The 23,787-nt window shown below is 40.6% G+C and overlaps 1 protein-coding gene across 1 annotated transcript; it reads right to left on the bottom strand.

Moving 5' to 3' along the window:
• Positions 1 to 1,794: 1,794 nt before the first annotated feature.
• kmt5c (lysine methyltransferase 5C) lies at positions 1,795 to 16,940 on the bottom strand. The gene is made up of 9 exons (XM_005921792.3): positions 16,529 to 16,940; positions 15,993 to 16,125; positions 13,457 to 13,622; positions 13,212 to 13,321; positions 12,941 to 13,104; positions 11,198 to 11,217; positions 10,850 to 10,986; positions 10,554 to 10,726; positions 1,795 to 8,491 (listed from the first exon to the last, which is right to left on the bottom strand). The coding sequence occupies exons 2-9, from the start codon at positions 16,103 to 16,105 to the stop codon at positions 3,240 to 3,242; spliced, it is 6,135 nt and encodes a 2,044-aa protein (XP_005921854.1). The 5' UTR covers positions 16,106 to 16,125; positions 16,529 to 16,940; the 3' UTR covers positions 1,795 to 3,239.
• Between the last annotated feature and the right edge of the window lie 6,847 nt (positions 16,941 to 23,787).

Genomic DNA, 23,787 nt, shown 5'->3' with positions numbered 1-23,787 from the left:
AAGAGAGGAGGGGAAGAAGAGAAGAACGCAAAAGCGTTGGGTGGGTAGGATGAAAGCATAGGTAGAGAGGAAGGAGCTAAAGGCTGAGCACTAAACAGGAGGGTGAACAATGGCCATGAGCTGTGAAATTAACCAGATGAATAAATTAGAGCAGGATAGAAAATGAAGCAAAGCGAAGGTGAATGCAAAGGAGTTTTAACTGACAGTAAAAAGGAATTCTTTGCACTTGACATAATCTTATGATTAAATTATTTGAATTTCTTTTTCTGACTGAATGCTTTGATGAATACACCACGCTGTATACTCATACAAGATGAAATATTTTACTTGTATTGTAAAGTCAACGCTTTTTTTCTAAAATTAGATCATTTGTCTAACACGATTAAAGAAGTGAAAGGCAAAACTATATAGTTAGCAAGTCAAACGTGTCCCAGGGAGGTCTGTTTTTAACTCCCAGAGCATGAATATGAATAACAAGTTCATGCAAGTGCTGATTCTTTTGTAATAATTACCCACAGAATACATATTCACACAGTGCTGTGATGACAGTCAGCAGCTGCTGGCTCCCTGTAGCGGGCAGGTTGATAATCATGGAAGGAAAAACACAGAAAACCATGTAAGTTGTGAGGTTCAGAAGTGTTGCTGGTTTGATCACTTATAAGGAAATGTTGTCTTCCTGGTTTTCCAAAAGGTGCTGTGTCTCAAATTTGCATAAAGTGTTGAAAATGAGCACGAAATCTCGGGATTACCATCAGGGGATAAACTGAAACTGTTTAATTTAGACCACAAACCAGACTGATACTAAATAATTCTAAACTACTTTAAAAGGTGGTTGGGGATTTCCTTTCCAGGATAAATATTGGGTTTCCTGGTTCCAGTTTAGGGGACTGGGTGCATTTGTTTGCTCCTAGTGCTAAGAAAAGCAGCTGCTGGCTCCTTGTAGCGGGCAGGAAGTGAAAGATCAACAGACAACGGACAGACTAACGCCAAGATAATGATGATTAAATCAGGGGACGCAGAACAAATGATACAATAAGGTACAACCCTGACAAGATGTTTAATGGACTAAATGATTACATGCGCCCTTGAGAAAACCAACAAGATGGGAAAATGTTGTTAGAATTGTTTTAGCCCTGTCTAAAAGTCTGTCAATCTCCATAGACTCGCATGTTAAAACTTTTTCTGTTTGCATTCACACAAGCAGCATTTTTCTCTCTTTATTTCTTTTACTTGTGCTACTGCACATTACTGTGGAAGCTCATTTCTGTCACTGAAAAACTCCTGAGCTTGAGTTGGGTGCCTAATGGCCCTTTATCAAAAAGAGAGCTGATGTACTAATTCTGGTACTTAGTATCCACCTGTGAACCGTTTTCCTCTAATGTTATCTGCTACACTATAACTAGCTCCAAAATACCAAAAAGGATGTGGGTAAAACGCTAACACTCGGAAACTACAGGGTCACATTGTGATGGCTACGTCCATTTTTATATATAGTTTGTGCTTTCCACATTTTTTTTCCACTGTAAAGGGATTAAAATAAACTAACAGAGCAAATTATACTCTGGAACAGATTAGCTTTCATATAAACACATTAAAGGACACACACGGGATGTTTAAAACTGCTTGGGAACCCTTTTTGAAGTTTGGAAGGTGCGTGCATCTAAGGGAAAATGAAAAAGACCCATTTAATGTTGAGAATCAGCCAGCTGGAGCAGATTGTAGTTTCTGCTCGTTTTCCCACTGCTGTTCAACAAAAAAATTCAAGAAGCAGCAAAAGAAGAAAATACCAAAAAAAAGAATTAAGTGTCTTTAATGATATAGGCTACATTTGTACATTTTCTACAGCAGACTTTCAATGAGACTAACTGCCAATAAGAAAGAGAGAACATTTCACCTGTAACAACTGAAAAACTGGATAAGATGTGAAAAGCTCTGAATTTAAATACTCAGTGTAAATATTCAGCTCAGTATTTTGTCCCATTAAATAATACAAACATTTAATAGCTTGAACAATCAATGTGAAATATAAATTACATTAAAGCACCTTTTCAAGAATGAGGATATTAAAATAAATAATTGGCCTTTCCATATCAAGACAGTACATTTTGATGGTAGTAATGTAAGGCTGTGCAGTCACACTGAATGCTCCCACTCACTGATGTAAAACATACAGTAATGACACAACGTGACTCCAACAACAGCAAATAACTGTGGTTACAATATGAACACCTACGGATGCGTAGCTCCATCAGCAACGACAGAATATTAGTAACTGCTGCGGCATTGTTTCCTTCAGTTCCTTCTTCAAAAAAGAGACCAAATAAAGGACAAAAGTGAGAAGATTGTCACTTAGTCTGCCACCTGGATGAAGCCTTGTTAGAGATGTCGATTCATTTAGCAAGAATAAACCAAATCGCAGTTCCTCACTCAGTCACTCGTCCACACTGGGACACTGATGAAACCCGTCGTCACCCAGTAAAGCTGTCCTACGATGAAGTCTCTAACTGTACACTGTTCATGCACGAGCCTTTCGTTCACGCGCTAACGATTCTACCTAAACCTGGCAAAGCAACAGTCGCGTGATCGGGTGCAGCGACACACACCTTACACTTTGATCCCTCGACACCTGCAGGTCTGCCTGTCAAATGCATGCACACGCACACATACACCCACACGCACGCACAAACACACACCAAGTGAGAAAAGCTTACTGTGAGTATAAAATTGAGGGTAGAGGGTGTTTCAATGGGTACTTCAAAAAGTCACAAGAACATATCAAAGACTGAGGCACAAAGCTGCCTTTTTAAAATCACCAATACAAGTACCAGCAACCGGTGACGGTGGCTCCTGCCTCTACTGCCTTACGGGGTGTAGAAAAATGCATACATCTATGTTACAGTACACGAAGAGGGCTTTAAATGTTTACAGGGCCTCCCAGACACAAATATATTTAATGCTTTGTTTTATTTATACACTGGAAATTTGGTAATCTAAGGAAATTTTAGTGGACATACTATTTGAGAAAAAAAAAAATCGGACAGCAATTAAAACACTCGTAATTTTTCTTTACATAAAACCCTGTACATGTTAGCATTATCAGTCAATTAAAATTATTATTTTGAAAAAATGTCAGTCAGATAGTTTTAAAAGCTCTTTTTTCTTACAAAACTGTTTTTGTTATCTGTGTGTGCAACAGACACGATATATTCCCAATTGTATTCTGGGATTGGGAGACTAATTCAGTCCGAGTACTGAAGATCTAAGTCCACTGTGCCGTCTGTCACCACTAACCTCACCCTCTTGGGTTTTGTGGCACCCATGGAGTGAGATGTTGTAACAGGTCCATAGTGTGATGTGCCTTGGTGATCCCCAGCGTGGCACTGCTGCTGCATATCCTTCCTGCAGTGCTCGTCGTGACCTTTGAGCCCTGAAAATCCAGCCAGAGAAGCTGGGTTGGAGAGCTGGGGCCCACAGGGCTCGACGACCAGCCGCCCCTGTGTGCCCGAAGGCTCCATCAGGCAGTGGTAGGTGTAGTTTGTTGAGCCCAGTCCTGGGTAGCCTTCAGCACCATCCCTGAGACCCAGGGTCAAAGAATGGTCTCCACTGAAGTTTAGTACGTAAGGAGGACCTTGATAGCCGTAAGGGAACGAGGCTGAGGGGGCTGAGGACTTGTTTGCTGGTGCTGGTGTAGCAGGTGGTGTATTGTGAACCACTTGGGGGCTGTTGTGCTGAGACATGGGCGAAAGAGAAGTGCCAAAACTGAAATCAAAGGGGTCTTGCTGAGTGTAACACGGCTGGTGTTTGTCTGAGGTCGGCGTAGTGGATTTATCCTGTTTCATGCTTTTCTCGTGCGGTGCTGAATAACTGTCGGACATTTTGCTAGGAAAGTAGAACTGCCTCGGCAAGATAGAAAAGTTTTTGTATGCCATGTTGGCTTCGGCACTTTCATGTTTGTCTGATGACATCTTAGCTTTACTATAAGAATGAGAAATTGAGGAGTTGGGTTTATTGAAATGAATGTTGGACCTGTTGGAGGAAGCGAGGTGAACGTCCTTTTCGAACCCCTGAACAGACAAGTTGCCTTTCTGATGACTGTCTGCACTAAAGCAGAACTTTGGACTCTGCTGGGTTTTCTCCATAGCACCTGATTTTGCGCCTAGCATTCTGGACGAGACGGTCGGGCTGCCGGCAGCCGTGGTCTCTTTGCAAGGTGCGCTGTACAAGTTCTGACTCTGGTTGCCCCCCTGAAACTTGAGCACCCTGTGAATAACTGTAGAGGTTTTCTCAGGAAAGTTGAATGGATTGTCGGGAGGGTTGGGATTTTTCACAGTGAAAAGCTGAGGAGAGAGGAATTTGTTAGACATTTGAGACGACTGTACGGGCTTTGTTAAGCAGCTCTGGGACACTGCTCTAACTGCGTTTGGCTGATTGCTGGAAAACGACTGGGATTTATTGGGAATGGTCATACGATGGAAGGGACCCTGGGTTTTGAGGTTAGCCTGGGTTTTTGATTGGCTGGTGCTTGGCTTTATGTTCATGGCAGGGTGGGGTAAAGTAACAGGGCTTTGAGCTGTAACCGAAGACGATGACGCACCCATAAAACGAGGCTTACTGGGTGCCATGAAAGACTGATTTTTTAAGTCTTCTTTGGAAAACCTCATTCCCGGATTTTTACTTATAATTCGATCTTTAGCCGCCAAGTCGGGGTTGCCCAGAGCTGAATAACTGAAACTGGTGTTGGGTGGGTTTCTGTCTTTGGAGGTATCCTTTGCTTCACATTCCAGAGGAACTGAGTCACTTTTGGAAGGCATTAGGCCTGGAAAAAACTGCAAATCCTCACTGGTAAAGTTATTTCCAGGACTGGGAGGGCCAAGGTATGGCGTTTCCGTGGTCCACGTGTCGGTAGGGCTGTGAGAGAGGGGACTGCTGAAAGGATCTGTAGGAGGATCCAGGGAACACAGATCTGATGGGGAAGATGGAAGCATGTTCTGTGGCTGGTAATAGCCCTCAAAGTTGAGACACTGAAAGTCAAGAATGTCATCACAGCAGTTTGTGAAGCTGGGCTCGCTGGTAAGCATGTTATCTGCTGTTGCAAATGGAGGAGACTGGGACGGGGGTTGGATGACAGAATTAGAAGAGGCTGTGGGCTTTTCCAAAGTCTGAGATGAACACAAGCCCTCGGAAAGCCGAGAGAGACTGTTATCAATTTGCTGAAGAGTGTGACTAAGGCAAGTGGTGGGTGTTTCGACAGGCCCACACTTGTGTGTTCTGTCCATTTTGTGCCTCTGTTTCCTTCCTCCGCTGAACATCTCTGGCCTTTCAGTGATTCTGTCTGCAGCTACGGATATAACTTCGGTTTTATTGTCGTTGAGGGGCGAGGACAGCGACAGCGGTGATAGGGACAAAGAAAATGGTGGCGGTTCGGTTTTCAGAGAGCTGTTGTTCAGTCTCTCAGAAGATGGGCACTCTTCTTTGAGCTTGCAACAATCGGAAAGTCCTTTTTGTTTACCTAAAACGTGACCCTTCATCTCTGTCTTAATAATGGTCTCTACTTTTAAATCGGGTTGTATGAGCTCCTCTTTACTATCCACCTCCCAAATATCCTCCATCTTCCTACGCAGTTTAATTACCGGTAATGGACAGCCATTTATGTCCAGTTCCGGCTCTTGCTTTTTTTGTGACCCACTTTCAAACAAGCAGGAACTCTTTAAAAAACCTTCTTCGATTTTTGTTTCCAGCGCTGCCGCTGACAGGGCTGCGCTGTCATTTTTCTGACTCTCTGTTTTTTCTAGCAGCTGCTTGACTCCAACCACGGGGTCCCTATCGATTTTCTCTTTGAATTGTACTTCGTTGCTGGCAGACACATCGGGCCCACAGACGTTTTCCCTGTCATTTTCAAGGTCCTTGTCTGATTTTGCACCAGTGTAGAAATTTATAGCTTGCAACTTCTCTCCTCTTTTTTTCAAACGATGCAATCTGCTCTTTGACTTCTTACTAGCTTGCACGTGAGCCTGAGCTGCCTCCATCTCCATGTTTAAAATTGACACCGAGTCCATAATAGCTTTAAAAGGATCGAATGCCACCAACTCATCTCCCTTTTCTGCTTTTAATGCCATGTTTTCCAACCCTGCACTTTGCATCTCCCATACTCTCCCTCTTCTCCTCTTAAGCCGAATTTTAAAAAAGTCTGGCTTTATGTCTTCCAAACCACTTTGTTCCAGGGTCATCAATTTCCCCTGATTTCTACTTTGAAATTCATCTGAAGTTGGACTTTCAGCTACATCCTCAACACGCTCGCTCTCTAGTGTCTGTGCTTTACCGGCGTCGTCCTCATCCAGCCTCTCTAATTTACACTTTCGAGCGTTCCTTATTAAATGACCACGCTGAGCTTCAGCAGGTCTCGAGCGAAGGACCCTGTTAAAAGAGGAGTGTCTTCTGGGGGCTAACCGCTGCATTTCTGTCCTCCTAACTCGGACTTTATTCTCTCTTTTCACTTTGCTACTCTCCCCTGAAGACGGGGCGAGGTCCTGCCTCAGCACTGCAGACGATTTCAACTCTGTAACATTTTTAGAAACCTGATCTAAGGCAGAGTTTAGACTTTGTTCAGAATCTAGTGCCGAACTGCGAAATGTACGTTTCTTCAGAGGTATATTGGACTGCGCGTGCACTTGTGCATTGGTGTCTGGATTAGTCGTGGTTTTAGCCGAAATCAGTGACTTGTGAGGTAGTGGGTTGAGGCAGGTGGCCGGTGGGTCATTGTGCCTCTGTGGCAACTTAGGCTCCAAACTCTCCTGACTCAACTCCGTCTTAACTGTAGCTGTAATGTCTTTGCTTAAGTGTCCCTTGGTGCTTGGCTTATCTGCTGCTTTTCTTTTCACTGCTCTGGGCCTTATCTTTCGTCTTCTAATAATCCTCCTCTGCACTGAACGCCGGAACCTGCCTCCATTTATTTCAGTTTGTTCTGATTCCTCCTCGGCACTCTCCTTGGAGGCCCAGGTAGAAAACCGTCGTCCCACATTACCTCCCTTTAATCTCCCATCTATTAATGATTTATCTTTTCTTAAAATATCAGATAGCAGAACCTTTGCCTGTTTTATAACAATATCATCTTCATGCCTACTTACTGGCTGCGTACTCAAACTCATTTGTCCTGATCCTTCCTGCGTGCAAACCCCCTTGGCTGTATTTTTAACATCCTGGACATTATTTTGACATTTGCTGGAAACCATTTTGCAATCAGACCTTTTCACTTCTTCTAGGTTTCTGTTACTTTTACTGTCTCTCTGCCCTTCTGTTTTGCCTTTTAAAAAATCCGTCTGTTCGTTTGTTATAAAATCTTTGTCATCTACCGAAGCCGTTTGTATTTCACTAAATTTCTCACTTCTCTTTTTCTCGCTGTGGGATAAGTCGCCCGTGCTCTCGCTCGAATGCCGTTTCCTTACACTGGTTTGATCTGGAGACTTGAAAGACATTTCCCTCACCCCTCTGTTACCGTCAGCTGTGCAGACCTCTGAACTTCTCGCCTGCCTCTGCTGAAATCTGGATGCTCGTTTTTCTGTTGCTGGGCCTGGGCGCTGGCTCTGCATCCTCCTTCCTCTAACCTCCACCCTTACTTTCCTGTCTTCACAGCTTTCTCCAACTTCCAAACTTTGTGACACCGATAACCTCGTTAGATTGACCGTAAGATATTGCTTCAGAGATATTAGCGGATTGTCTCCAGTGTTCTTCAATCCATCCGTGTTACTCGTGGATAAAGCTCGGATAGTCTTGCGCTCAGTTTGCTCGGCAGCAGGATTTTGAGCCGTGGTGATGACGCTGGTTTCGACGGCGCCGCTGCCGCACGCGCCGTTTTGACTTTCTGTGATTGCAGTTTCGACATTCTCTTGTTTTATTGCACTGCAGATTTTGTCGCCCTCATCCGGGTGACAAACAGTTGTAGTGTTAGTTGTGTTACTGGACTTCGTCTGGTGTGCGAGTGTGGTGCGAACACTGCTTTTTGTTCTTGAAGAGGTCCTCATGTGAACGGGCTTCCTGCCCACCACTTTTGCAAACCTCCCATTAAGGCCTGCGCCTCTTACCGCAGATCTGCTTTTCTGACATGCTGACATGGAGGAATTCAGAGTAAAGGGCTTCAAGTTCACCGCACTGCTGTTGCTTTCTTCCCCAGTCATGTTCAGTCCCCTTGGCCTGTTGTCTTGTGGCCTCACTTCCTCGAGTTGCAGCAGCAGTGCCCTTTCTTTGCTTTTTGGATCCTTACAATTGAGTAAAAAATCCAAAGAGTGGCGCCGCACTCTGACTCTAAGGTCCTTTAGTGTAACCTGGGATAAAAGCGGAACCGTTCGCCGCTGTTTGGCTGTAGAGGAGGACTTTAGTGGGTGCTTTCCTGATCGTCTTTGCTTCTCCTGTCTCCACTTCTTTGTCTGACTCAGTTTTCTGTTCTTCAAGGCATTTCTCCTCATCTGCTGAGTGAATGAGTTCCTTGAGGGGATGGCTTTGAAAGAGAGACAGCAACAAAGAAGCAAATTAACTTTTTGGTTTCTACACAAAACCCATTGTTCTGCTTTTCTGCCCTGTGAACAACTTCATGTGCAGAGTCTGGTCTATAGTGTAAATCAAACTTGTGAAGACAACAACTGTAAATTGCATCAAGACGTTGAAGCATTTTCTTTTTTTTAACAAAAGAAGAAGGAAACAAAGCATGTTTACTCTGAAACAGTGGAACACATAACAGTTTGTTTCTAACAGGAGGTAAAATTACATTTTTTCAGTTATCAACCCACTTAAAAATCTAAATAATGGACGTCAAACGTAAGGTCCGGGCACCAGAATCCCCCCAACAAAGACTCCAATACACTCACTGGATAGCTTTGGAAAATGTGAAGGGCATGAATTGTTGGACTTAAATGTGTTTTACAGCTTTTTCTGCTGATAAAGACCTACCTGTGGCTAATCATACTCCACAACTGTAATTAAGTAATAGATAAACAATCGCAGAACAAAAACAGTTCCTGTTTCTCACTACTTACAATAGGTCCACATACAAAAGAATATTTTCTGTGAACAGAAGCTGTGTGTTTTATAATTACAGGACACTCTAGGCAATGAGCTACCAGAATTTCTTTTGTAATTTTACACATTTATTTCTTAAAATTTAAGCCCAAAGCTGAAAGATTTCTTTCGTCTACTACATAAGCATTTCTATAGCATTTATATATGAACAAACCTAAAAAAAAACAAAAACAAACAACAAACAGTGGTTCCCTAGAAGTTCTTTAAAGGACAAATAGATAATATAAACTGAGAAAAGAGGCGGGTTAGGGTTGCTGTCCTTTGGTAGGGGACCAGTTTAAGGGATTGTTTTCTTGACTATAAAGCCCGTTACACAAGAATAACCGCCACTCGTTGCCTGCCCACAGGCTCCCATGAGAAAGGTCTGCAAAAGAAGATCAAGTGAGAGGCCCTCAGAGCTGCAGGAAAAAACTTTCATTAGATTTACTCCTCCTAGGCAGATTTCATTGAGCAAGGGCTCACTTTCAGACATCTTGGGTAGAGCTCAACTAAACTGGGTGAGGTTGAGCTTTGAAAAGGTTGAACTTGATTCATACGACAAGAAAAAATGAGAGCTTTGTAGCAAAAATGAATGATGAAAAGTAATTTAGTACGTTCATCCTGATTACCATCTTTTCATGATTGCTGGAAGCCAAAATTGTCATTTGAATTAAAATCCTCTTAAAATCCGAGTCTAATCACAACTAAAGCTCCATTGTTATTAATCACTGACACAGATTATTGAATAACTTTTGATAAATATAAATATTTTAATGAGGATCCACTTGTGAGTGGTCCCTCATAATGTTTATGTTGGCTGTCCCCGAGGAAGATCCCATCTAATTATTCTAAACCCCACATAATAAATCCTTTATTTATATGATTGCATAAGCATGCGTATGCTACCTAAAGCAAACAGATAAGAACAAAAGGATATTAAAACATCTGGATTTATTTAGTTTATTTATTTAGTAGAATAAGTAAACAAGTTTGGAGATTTTATACTATACATGTCATGTTGTAGCTGCACAAATATTTAATAGTAGACCCTTTTTAAGGCATAATATTTTACAGGTTATGGATAATTGCACTGCCACTGTTGAACGTATACTTTAAACAGAGCAATAATTTTAATCTGAACAGTGTAGTCACGGCAGAATTTAAGCTGTACCAGGTATTATTGCGGGGCTTGTATTAATGTAGTCTTTACTTTACAATATAAAGGACTTCGAAGCAACTGTCTCTGTGATTTGGAGCTATATAAATAAAACTGGATAGGATTTAATAAAAAAAATTTGGCAAAAACTCTGTTTATTTGTGTGTTTTCACACTAACATCAGGGTTTTTCCTGAGTGGCCTTGAGCACGAAAGGACTGCATATAGTTTAGGTATTGTGTTACTTACTCAATAAAAATCTATGGATTTTCCCTTTATGTGCAATCCCTCTGATTGTGCTTTGGGGAAAGCCCAAAAGCTCTTTAGTAAGAAAATCCCAAACTGGTTACCTTTAAAGATTCCCGAGTGTATTCCTGGTGTTATTGGCCTTGTAGAAAAGTGACCTCTCTCTCTGTGATGACGAAGATATCGCTCTCTCAGGCGGTACTTTTGGCCCACGGGGTCCTTTGTTTCCTCGATTTCAGGCTGTTTCCCTCTGTGCTTGAAGTGACCCTCTCCATTCCTAAAGAAGAGTTAAAAAAAAGATTAAAAGTTCAGAGTTTTCATCTCTTAGATGAATAAAATCTGTTGAGAAAAAAAAAAAAGACTTTGATAAAGAGCACGTCTGATCAGATAATGGACGTACCTCTCACAGGTGCAGCATTCACACATTTCATTGCCTTCACCAAAAAAGCTGGCTCCATAGTAACACGTGATCTCTTCCCCAGGTGCTATGGGTCGAATCACCTCAACACAAGCGATATTCTTCTCACCGGGGACGAACTGGGCGGATGAAAAAGAAGGGAGAAAAAAAACAAAAAAAAAAAAACAGACAAAGACAAAGGTTGGATGGCCCGTGGGAAACAACAACAACAAAGCAGTCAGGAGGCAGAAGGCAGGTCTAAATCTGCACTTAAAATAAAACATTTAGCATGACAATAACATGTTATAATTTCAACTTGAAGTGTTTTAGTGAATTATTATTGCAGATTACCTTGCAGTTTGGCTTGCAGTCTTCAGTGCAACGGGACAAAGAAAAAGAAAGATAAATAAGGTCACTAATAAAATCACACCAGTGAATGAAAAACTCAACATTTTGCTAATCTACTGGTTTAGATTGGATTTATTTTCACTAAAGAAATAAAGAGATAGCCCTCTGATAGAAAAAACGACCCAGTTTTTACTAGGCCTTTGGCATAATTGCAGTTAGGATAAGATATGCTTTGTTTTCTTTAAAATATGGAGCTGAAACATTAAACAGACCTACAACAGAACACCTCAAATACAAAATATATCAACACAAATAAAATGTGACAAAACAAAACAGCTCAACAAGGTTCAAAAAACAAACAACATGCAAAAGAAAAGCTCTAAATCTAAATGAAATACAATCAGATGCTTAAAAAAAAAAAGCTTGATATAATATAATATGACAAAGTGGCTTGAAAAGTAAAAGAGTTCAAATTCAATAGAGCAAAAAGAAACAGCAGTGAAAACAAGCACAGCATATGTCATGTCACATTAAAGTGGTTCACTATAACAGGATGTGAAGTGTTGAGACAACACAGGGCCGAAATAAACTCAGACAATTTACTCTCTGCTAGACAGATGTTTTGTGTAATAAAGAGTTATTGCATGAGGTATGAAAGACCTCCTGAATCTTTATTACTGTGCACCAACATGTCATCTGCTAACATGATTTTCTCGCTCTTGTAACTAGAAAGTCAATAAATCATATGAGGAAACCTATAATTTCTCACTATAATTATGATGACGACACAGACATGGGTGCAAAACATTGACCGCTATCCCTGTGTCACTGCAGTGCAAACCGAGTTCAGGATAAATCTGTTTTGGTGCACTCTATGAATTATATACATTCATCAGCTTGAGTAAGGAACCGAAAGTGGGCCTATTATGCTCATTTCCAGCTCCATATTTAGCACAGGTTTGCATGATTTATTTATTTATTTTTATTCATAATTATTCATATTTATTCATCTATTATTAAGCTTTGGTAAAGCCCCTCAGTTCCTCTTCTGTTTTAGTTTCCATTTTCCTCTTTTTAAGCCAACATCTTCTGATTGCCTGCTCATCGCAAGCACGAGGATCAAGATGGTCCCTGTTTTTATCGTAACAGAAGCAAAGAGCAGAAACGTATCTGAAACAGAGCATTCAGAGCAGCCTGAAGCCTCAGCTTTCGGCCCACAGCGTTAACTGTACGCACACCAGCCTCAGCATTTCCAATGTGAGCAATCAAACTTTAAATAAAAGGTTGCTCAATGACAGCTAAAATTATAATCAGTTAATTTGGTCACCATGGAGAACTTTTTAAACACATTTTTAAACACAGACTAAAAAAAAATACACAAAAAAGCATTTAAAGTCTCTTTTTTTTTAAAAAAAAAAAGAAAAAGAGAAAAAGGAAAGAAACTTGTCTTTCTATTGAAGTTAATTTCCCCAAACCTTCATCATAATAAATCAAAGTGAAATGATCTGAACCTGAAATCCTATTTGAGATCTCTGAATTTTAAAAGGACTGCTTGCACACTATCTGAAACTCTGGCATGCTCAATGTAAATCAGTATCAATCACTGTAACAGCACACATATAGAGAGAAACACAGTAGGCCCACTTTAAGAGTAACTACAGTGTAATACTGAAGGCATGGCCTAGATTTCCATTAAGATGCATATATATGTGTACAACCACTAGTCTCGAAGGTAAACACACTCACCGTGGTTAATGAAAGCTGCAGGCCCGAGCCAGAGCTGAGCGCAGCGTTTGCGTGTGGAATACATCACGCTGAAGTCATTGACTCCCGCCCTCAGCACGGCACTGTCAGCAGGACTCAGCTCTGCTATGCAGCCCAGCAGGACCTCCACCCGCTCTCCTACAAACCTGCAGAGGAACAATTCAGGCATCACATTTTCAGTTGTAAAAAACAACACCATACAGGACGCAGTGCTGCTGCAGTGGCAGCTCGTGATGCGGCTGCGTGTGAATACCAGTGCCTAGTTGAGGTTATCTTGGCTCCATTGGTCTCTGAAGAGTATCTGTCACAGGACTCTATCTTGACACCGCTATCCAACAGGAAGGCACTGAGGTAGCGATAAACCTGCAAACATCACACACGGTCTTTGATTGTGATGTTACACTCGAGTGACAAATCCAAGTATCGGTGATAAACACATACACGCCGAACACAGACAATAAAGTTAAATGATAACAAACATTTTTGTTTTATGCATACATGTTGTCTCAGCAGCTCCTGTCGATGGCTCCCCAAAGCATTAAAGTAGTCACCAGCCAGCTCGCCCACCGTTAGAGCCTCAAACGTAGCGTTGAAGTCGTGCGTACGCTGAAACCTCAAAAGCGTCTCTTTGAGGTTACCCCAACGTCGGATCTCTGGTGGGGGGCTGCACAAAGAGAGAGGGACAGATATAAGAAGAGTCTAAGAAGCTTCCTTTTAACACTGAATTTTAGATATAGCATCCAAATACATTTTTGAACCAACAACTTTAAGAAAAAAAATTAAAAAAAAAAATAAAAAGAAAATCACACAAAAAACACCCAAATCAGCTCACAGTTAAAAATATTTGGACTAAATGTTCCACAGTTCTGTTCTTATAAGCTACAATAACAATTAATAAATATCTGTGCATCTTTCTCAGAAATCTAACCTTCCTTCACTTCTGTATTTAATACGGAAGCACCAAAACATGCACAACAGGTGCACACAGGGTTTTTCCACGGCCCTCTGGGAGGTCGCTGCACCCATAAGTATGACTGGTCAGGATGTAGATGGGACAAAGAGTTTACGTTACCTTATTTAATAAAAGCCTATCCATTTTTCGGTTCTTATATTATTTTCACTTATTCATTTTAAAGTGGATTTAAATACATTTCATGCAGGAAAAACACCACCCAGAATTTTACAAACACTTAACAAACTCATTCATTAAAACTGCTTTAAAATAAGCGGTTGTCAAACTACTCATGAAAAATCTTGTTTTTCTTCCCAGGAAAATGAACAGCAGTTTACTGATGCTGCTGCGTACACCTTCATTAAAGTAAAATTCAGGTTTTTCTTTTTAATGACTTTCTCTAATGACTGCTGAGGTGTGAGCTTTTATTCGGACACTCATCGTTATTATATATTAACTTTCACTGAACGTCCAGGTTTTGCAGTTGGCCTGAAGTGTCACTGCATTAAAGCATAATCAGAACCACCTGGTATTCTTAAAGTTTTATAGAGCTCAGGGGCCGCTTTAATAGGAATGCATGGATTGCGAAATTCTGGACTGATGATTAACCTTCAAGTGCCCAAAGAAAGTTAATTTAGAACTCAAACTGCACATTTCTGTGTGCTGTAGTGATATTTCTAATGATAAAAACATTTCCAATTTACTTTAACAAAATGTAAAGCGTTCTTTTTTTCACTCCACCTTTCAAATAACAGGAATTAGCCGACTGGTGTTGGGAGGATAATAGAAAGTTATACAGAGTAATTTATGACCCTGGAAATGTATGTATTTTTATAAAATTACAGGCTCTCATTTTATTTTCCACTTCTAATCACGACATTGTAATGGTCTGCAGTCAACCATGACTAACAGAACTAGAGCAGCACCATTTACTGCTGCAGAGGCCTTGAGGCAGACACTTGAACACCTGAAGTAAAACAGCTCAACTGACAGAAATTAGTTGGCAAAAGTGACATAAAGAATTTGAATGTTTCTGCGCAAACCCACACACATCAAAACAACATACGTGTTAAGATTTTGTTTTAAACAGAAGCCTGGAAGTAACAAAGGCTGAAGAAAAAGCCTGATTAGGAAAATTTCACTGTAAATTGCTGTTGATGAAGGCGTCACCGGTTCATCTAATGTTACTATTTATTACACAACAATATGGACACACATAAGTAAAGGCATTGGTGGATTTAACAAGATCTGCTACATGTAAAGGAAACAGTATGATAACCACAAGCAGAGCCATTATTGCTCTATTCCTGTATAAAGTATGAGTCATGACCCCGCTTTGTCATTTCAGACGCTAAAATAGCTCGGCTGTTTGAGCGTTTAAATAACAGTTTGAGTCAATATTGTTTTTCTGTTAATAATATTTCTTTATTGTTATTAATTCCCCCTTTGTGTTGGGGAAACAAACACTGACATTCTAAATAATAACTGACATGCTTTAAAGTCTTTTCAGCTCTTTGCTAATTTTTTTTTTAACATTTTCCCAGCACAAAACTGATGTAACGCAACACAATCGGCTGTTGACACAAAGAAATATTAATGAAATGTTGAAATGGAGCGCAATCTGATATCCACATGTGGGTTTTGTTCCTACATCCTCATAACATCATTATAACAGTCTTTTTTTTCTCAAGTTGCAAAGCTATGACATCACAACAATGTGATTGGTCAGGTGCAAAGCTAAAACCGGACCAATATTATTTTGATGATGCACAAAAAACACCAGTACGGGATATCAGATACACCCTACGTGAGAGCTCATGTTATGGTTTCTCTTTCACCCTCACATTTATTTATTTTTATATTTCACTATAAAATGAAATTCACCCCTTAACCCTATTGTGGGATTATTAGTTTAGATCAGTTGCTTTCTTCTGCTTTTGTATTGTTTCCACCCAACCAAAAATCTAAGAAATCAAGCCTTAAAAAAGCCAGCAAAACAGCAGTGATCACACTCTTTCCAGCCATACCATAGCACTGGGTAGTCACTGGACTCCATGATTGCTGTATTGTGTGTCAGATTACCTGATGTTCATTTTGTGGGTGCTGAAGCCCAGCAGAGGGTCCAGCACCAAGCGGGTGGCCAGGTCATCCGTCTCACACAGCTCCTTCACACTCATTCTAGTGCTTCCGTCCATCGCCTCCCACCATCAGCATGCTGAAACCACAGGCATCAAAGTAACGCTGTGACAGCAGCAGCAGCAGCAACAACAACAACAAACCACAATCACCTACGAGTTTTGCATTTCTGCACATCACACAACACCTGCATTAAATTTCTCACCGGTGCCCTGATATCTGCGTATATAACCGGTCTGCTGCTGGGTTGCATCATGTTGAAGAACAGTAGATAAAATCGTTGCGTGAGAAAGGAATGTGGCTGTGTTCCTACGGGCTTCCACAGTCCATTAGCTTAGCAGGGTAAATATGTTATCAGCTGCGGGACGGAGGGAGCTAGCGCTATGGCCTGCAGCTACAGTAACGGGATTGCATCGCAGCGCTGATGAAAGCCAGCGCATCGATGCATGCTTGACACATCTACGCGGGCTTTCCAAACCTACCTGGGAGTCTTTTGTAGTCAACGAAAGTGTCGTCAGGTTGACCGTTTAGCAGCAAGCCGCTCACTCGCTCTGCTCCGGCTCTCGCTCTGCTGGCTGGGGCAAAGTTAGCCTAGCAGCAGCAGCGAAGCCCGCTAGCTCTCTGCCGCCTCGCTGGCTCTCCCCGAAGATGGAGTCTCCTCGGTCGCTTATGGAATTTTACTGCTCCTTCACGACTCCGGGTCCCAGCCGAAATTTTAAAAGGGGGACAAATGCACAACACCGGGGAACGATTGAGACACGAAATGTGTGTGTTTTGTAGCCGCTAACTAGCTTTTACAGGCTCGTCTAGTAGCAAAAGTTGATGATGAGCGACGTCCAATGCAACCGAACTAGCTGTTAGCCACGCCCCTTGCGCTGCGCCATTCGCTTAGGTCAAGGTCAATTTTACAAATCAAACCAGAGGGCTTTGTTTTAAGCTCTGTGATTGGTCAGACCTTCTTATGGGCGGAGCCGATCCATACCCTGGGTTTACTACGACGTGCAGAGGGGAGTGTTTTCTTGTACAGCGGCCTCTGCCTCTATTTGGCTGCTGGAAAGCATTTCACACAATCACACTGTTAGTACACAGTCAGAATGCGCTCATCAGCAGCGACACTAAAACCTGCCTGAAACCCTCCTGCACTGTTAATTACACTAAAGCTCACAGTGAGGAACTCCGTGCATTAGGTTAATGCTTCAGGATTGAAATTTTGCTATTTAAACACTTTATATTTGCTTAACCTTTAAATAATTTATTTTAAGTTTTAATTACTGAGATGACAAATTTAAGGGCCAAGCTTTAGATTATATTACGTCGTAATAAAAACAAACAATAAGCCATTCTACTATTGCAGGACATTTTCTGTCCGACCCACGAAAATTGAGAATAATCCCTGCGCAAAGTACATAATACACACATAATACAGTCCTGTAAATTACTCTTGTCCTGTGACAAACTGTAAGCCTCTGGGTTGGAAAGGTGATTCCAAAATATTATTTAAAATACAAAATAGCTCATGAGAACAGCCCAAAATAGTATTTTTCTTTTCTTTGCCATAGCCTTCTGATAAGCATGTCTAATAGACTAGTTAATTTAAGATTGATGATTTTGTTGACACCCGTCTCTTTTTTTCACATCAACATATTTTTAAAGAACAGTCATTATGCACTGCTGCTGTGTCTAACAACACACGTGCAACCCTGTTTACCTAAATTAGCCTGAAAAAGAAAGAGATAAAACAGTGACATGATATAACAAGGAAGAAGTGGCATGATCAAGTCATGTGCTAACAGCATGGAAAGACCAAAGGTCAGTCCTCTTTGACCTAGTTTGTATTTTTCTAGTCTTTTCTTATTAGATTGGTGTGTCAGTCTGGATCTGGTCATCTTTATCTCCCAGGTTGACCCAAAGCCACCAAGGTGTCCTGCTTTTGGCAACAGGTGACCTTCAAATGGACCCCTGGATCATGTGATGTCAATGTTTTAGATAAGAATATAACAGATAAGCTTCCATTCACCGACTTAGGTTTTGATTGCTGGGTGGGATGGCCATGTAAAGTGTGGGATCACTTGGTCTTCCCTCAGCAAACTGTGAGCATCACTTACTTTTCTACATTTGTTGAATTTTTGGGTGCCATCCGCATCTAAAGTGGAACAAGTTAACATAAAATGGAATATGAAGCCACGAGACCATAAGGCATTATCCTCAAATGGTCTAATTTTATCACTGCTGAGTCAACACACACATAAAGGCTTGGGATAAAAGTCAGAGTATAAACACACTTACAGCGTTGTCTGACATCAGGCTACAGGCACAGCATGGTGAGCTGATATTCTCTTTCTTTAATCTTTTTCAGCCATCTGCTGTCCTCCGATGTCCATCCGTTTTCTCTCTGTGGACCCTCCCTTCCTTCACAATACTGCAATATCACAGTGTTGTGATATTGTCACAACTTGTTAACTATAAATTAACTACTAAACTTAAGAAAATAGGATTATATCAGTTATTTGAACACAGCAAGCCTGAAAAGGGGTTCACGTGGGTGTAAAGTAATACTATTCTGAACTCCCCAGTCAAATGGCATTCATGATATAAGTTAAAACTAATATATAAACTAATAAAAAGTGAATTTGCATGAAAAAAAAATCACCCTGGAAAGCAGCTTAGACCATTTAAAACTATATAGAAACAAAACATTGCATGTGGCAACCTTAATTGTTCCATGCAAGCTTTTTTAGCTTACTAAAATAAGGAAGTCATGACCACATGTGAACATGAAGTTGGCCAAAGAACATGTCTAACAAAGTGTTTTAAGATGGTGCCTCTAAGCAGCCTGACGTCTTCACTCTGTTCTCCCATACTGCCAATGACTGCTCCAGGCAAACTGCTTCGATATCAATGTGTAGTCATCTTGCTTCTACCTTTCAAAGTTCATTTAAATAGACCGTTTGCAGTCTGAAATACAGACATTGGACCAATTTGAGTTAAAAATGTAGCTTCACACAGATTCTGTTTTTTTCGGACATGAAACATTTTAAAGTGAGCCATGCCAGCCATCTCAGCCCCGCTGTTTGAAACACAATCCATCTTTCTGTGCTTCTATTTTCAGACACACTGAATGCAGATACCTCACTGCTCTTTGGATTTTTGCCAGCCACTATTCTGGAGAGCTGAAATTTCTCAGAGATAAATAAGCACCCCCTAAAACTCTATGGACAGGTCTCAACTGGAAAACAATCCAAAGTAGTGTTACTGCATATTTTAAAGGGTGTCAAGCATTCAGTAACCCGGTGGCAGCATGCTTTACAAGGAGCAGAAGTGGAAAGCACCAATCGCTCTGTCATCACAAAGGCTCAGCTGGAGTATTCCAAGTGGCCGGATGACTTCATTCAACAATCAAAGAGTGTGTCTCTCAGCTCCTTGGAGGAGGAAACTGTAGCTCCCTTCAGCACTTGAGGAAACCTTAGTAACTGCTCTGTTTGTCTAGGAGTTATTTTTTCTCTTTTTGCTAGAGCAAGCTGTTACAGTGACTAAAATGACTGAGTCTTGTTTGTAGAGGTTTATGATTTTAAATATTTTATGCAGAAAAATTCATAATCAAAGCTTCTGTAGCAGTAAATCTTTCTCCTCTGGATCTTTTGGGCCTGCAAAACATTCCAAGTGAACAGATGTGGAAAATGAAAATAAAACCTGACCTGTTATCGTTCATACACAAATGGGCATGTCCCTGGAAAACAATGAGAATTTGTAGTATTAGACTGACAAACTGATGGAAGGAAGTGTTTTTATGGCCACAAGACATAAAATAATACACTGCAGGGGCCATAAATGCTCCCACTGTTTGTTTACGCTGTCCAAGTTTGTGTTTATTTTCTATATTTTATTATTAATAAATCTGCACGCAAGAGCATACAATGCTGCTGTTTGGTATGACAACTTCCTCATTAGAGAGGCAACTGCACAAAATTGTGACTTCTTGTTCTTCTAACCCAAATATTCTGGCAGTTTCTATTGACTGTAGTTTATAAGAGTCAACACACTTGACTCCCATAAATAAATAAGAACATGCAGCGAATGTGCAGAGCTGCAGCTACATCCCTACTGAAACCAAAGGAATATAACCAGATAGATAAATAACTAAAAAAAAAAAAAGCACTAACAGGGAAACAGGAGTTCCAGAAACCCTAAAAATAAACAGCTTTCAATTATGAACATTTATCAAGTGATGGAGTTAGAAAAAAATGCATTCAGTTCTGATACATTATTTTTGATATTCATGGGCACAATGCTACGCTGTATACTGCATATCTAAATGTACCTCTCAGTGTAGATTGTCCCACACAAGCATCCTCTTTGCCCCATATTTCGCGAGACATTAGCCTGCATTGAGAAATAAGCCACCTAATATACAGTTTGCATGTATAAAATAAGTGTGGAAAGAAACATTGAACAGGCATTTGATTAGAAACCCACAGAGCGCGCGCGCGCACACACACACACCTCACTGAGGTAAAATTTGGAGTCAAAACTCTAAAATTTACCTGATGTCTGTGTTTTTAATCTTTAAATGGGTGAATTTTTGTCGATTTATGGTTAGAAGGCAGAGCGTTACAACCTTCCAATCACATCACGTGTTTTGTTTCCTGTTTATTTAATTCAAACTAAACTGTGCAACTACCTATCATCAATATCTCGACTTACATTCATTTTTTTGTTAATTAAAATGATTACTTTGATAACTTTGAACCACTGCTGCATGTTAGAAAAACTCAATCTTAAAATAAGCATGATTTCACTGAACCCATTTCCACTGAAATTGAAATATGAACGTGTGTGTCCGATGTCGTCCTGTTAGTGTGGTGAAGGAAAGCATTAACTTGAAACCCGTCAGCCTACATGCAGTCACAGATTGCACTGTGATCAACAAAATACCAAAAGGCACCATTTGTCAGTTTTAGCTTAGGCTTGGTCCTTATTATAGTGATTTCTAAAAATAAGAGGGGGTGTGAATCCAACTGTAATAAAAGAGGAAAGAAGAGGCTGGCAACATGATTTCATTTCACTTTTTTCAAAATCATCCAGTTCACGCCCAACACGATCACTTGTCACACTCCTTTTGATTTTGTAAAGCATCTCTCGGTGCCGTCTGAGCCAGCTGAAATCAGATAAATAAGTAAATGCACATCCAGGGGGATAAATGGGCCAACCGTGCCACTGACTCATCCTCCAAATGTTTGACAGACAATACAGGCAGCCCCCGCAAAAGAAATAAAGCAAAACAGCCTTGAGGCAGGAAAGACGTGGAAAAATTACACTCTCGCTCCCCTCGAACGAAGCTGCTTTTGGTCTTCCTGCAGAAAGCTTTTAGTCACAATCAAAGATGAAAAGAAAACCAGACACAAGTGTATAAATTCCATTTTATTTCTACCTTTAAACAGAGACAAATCGTGGTCGACTTGAAAACAAACGAAATACAAATAAAAATACTATTTATATCCGTTGATTTGTTATCTTAATCGTAACAATCTAATGATTTTATTCCTACCCAGCGACAGTGCATGGTGCAAAACATCCCTGATTGATTAAAAAAATCCTAGACTAAGAAGCTTTGCAGTATCTGGGGTTAAATTTGTCAGTAAAAACCAAGACTGAGAGAAAAAGCGATGAAAGCGCCGATTCTTAGAGGTAACAACTGTAAATATAGCGAAGCAATTTAAAAAGTCATAAGCGTTTGTACAGCTATGAAATGGGAGTGAAAGTGGCCTTTATTGGACCGTTTTACAGTAGCCACTTACTGTTGTGGAGATAGCCTCAAGCCTTGTATAAACCCTTTGTTATCCTATAATATCACAAATTTCCATACATTTTCAGATATCTTTGTAAATCATATCAGCTTCCCCACCCACCCACCATGCACCATTCACCAGCATGCCAAGCCCGAGCTTCATTTAGCCACTTTGAAATATGAACACAAACTGAAATCACTCACACGTACACATATTCTGCAATAATGGCATCTAAGCTTGGATTTTTCTCAGTACATGAATCATATCATTTTATTTGAATATATTTAAATTTCACTTCCTGAGTTGAAATTACTCAATGTGAATCAGACATGAGCACACGATGAAATCTAATGATGCCCCCCACCAGCCTTTTTCTGCACTATCCGCTGCAGTTAAGAGTCCCACTGTCTCTCCCCTGTTAAAAAGCCATCACGCACGGCTTTCTAACAGCCACGTGGGTTTGATAGAAATCGCAGTGGGGCTGGGATGACTGTGACTGTTTGTGTACATGAGAACGCAAGGACAGATGAATGAAATCAGACCGACCAATGACGCAACGGGGCAAAAAAAAAAAAAAAAGTTTCAGAAAAGGGCAGCAAGACACCCTGAAACACTGCAGGGAGATTTCTCCAGCAGTTTACAACAGCCTGCGCTGAACTATGGCCCGCTTTCACTGGGAACACCCTGTTTGCCACGGAGGGGGTGGGGGTTGGACCAGCTCTAACATTAGGAGGTAATAGAGATGGTTCCCATTAAAAATTCATGAATCTGGAATCTGAATCAAGTCAAGGTGATCACATAAGAGGGGCAGCAGGTGGTACACTTGAATAATACCCAGCAGCATATGCTCAACTCTTGTCTATGACTCTTTTTTTAATTTTCAGTGAGAAGAAATTCTGAATGTGCTCAAAGCAATGATTGCACTCAAGCAATTAAAGTAATTCCACAATCTGGGCAACATATTTTACAAAAAGCGATCTAAGAAGCGTAGATAATCATCTACCTCGCTGCCACACAGCATTAGCTGCTCAGCCTCACGCTGGATTCACTGAGTTCACTGCACATGATTATCTTTAATATAATCCCCCCCCCCTCCCCTTGGATTTATTTATCTTCTCAAATATCAGTGTTAAAACTGGCAAAACACGAGCTAAACTTGCTTGCACCCCCATTCAGTGTGGGTTTTTACATTTAAATAAACCCACTCTTCGTTTCATCATAGAAAACAAAGAGTGAAGTGGTCTCAGCTGGAGCATTTTGAAAGGTTAGAGTGAATGAATCACCATCTCGTTTCCATTTGTTTTTATGTTTTGCTTTTTTTTTTTGTTGCTTTTAATGAGTGAAAATGTGGGGGGGAAAAAAAAAAATCTCTCATCTCCTCAGCAGGCATCTTAAGTATCGTGTGCAAAGTTCAATACAGATGCAGTGTCAGTGGCGCCTATTTGTGCAACATGTTAACTGCACGTGGTGATGTCATTTACCTTCCTGGTCCTCTCAGCCTTGCAAAAATAATCATTAGCTGCATCAGAAGCCAACAATCATTAGAAAAAAAATAAACATTTAGGATTTTATTTGATAAAAACAGCAACGTCTGGCTCAACCAGATTTGTGTTGTTCATTTGTTCACGATTTTTCCACTTATGTGTAAATGCCACTTTGTTTCCACTAGGTGTTAAACTAACCCAAACTTACACATCCTAGCTTCTACGCTTTGAAAGTCTCGCTTATAAAACACCGCCTGTCAATTCAAGGTACCACAGAGAGAGAAAAAAAAACGAAAAAAGCAGCCATTATGCGTGACAAACATAAAGCAATGGCAAAGTGATCAACATGATGGCATGCCTCAAATAAATGGTTATTTTTTATTCAACTTCAGTGAACTAAAAAACGAGAAAAAGAAAAAGTAAAACCACATTGGTTTCATTTATCTACAGAGAAAAGAAGAAAAAAAAAAA

This window comes from Haplochromis burtoni, unplaced genomic scaffold (assembly GCF_018398535.1).
Source record: "Haplochromis burtoni strain Fernald_Lab_line unplaced genomic scaffold, NCSU_Asbu1 Contig_52, whole genome shotgun sequence".
NCBI classification, from domain to species: Eukaryota; Metazoa; Chordata; class Actinopteri; order Cichliformes; family Cichlidae; genus Haplochromis; species Haplochromis burtoni.
The sequence above is the reverse complement of the archived record's forward strand: the minus strand, read 5'-3'. Positions and strand labels throughout refer to the sequence as shown.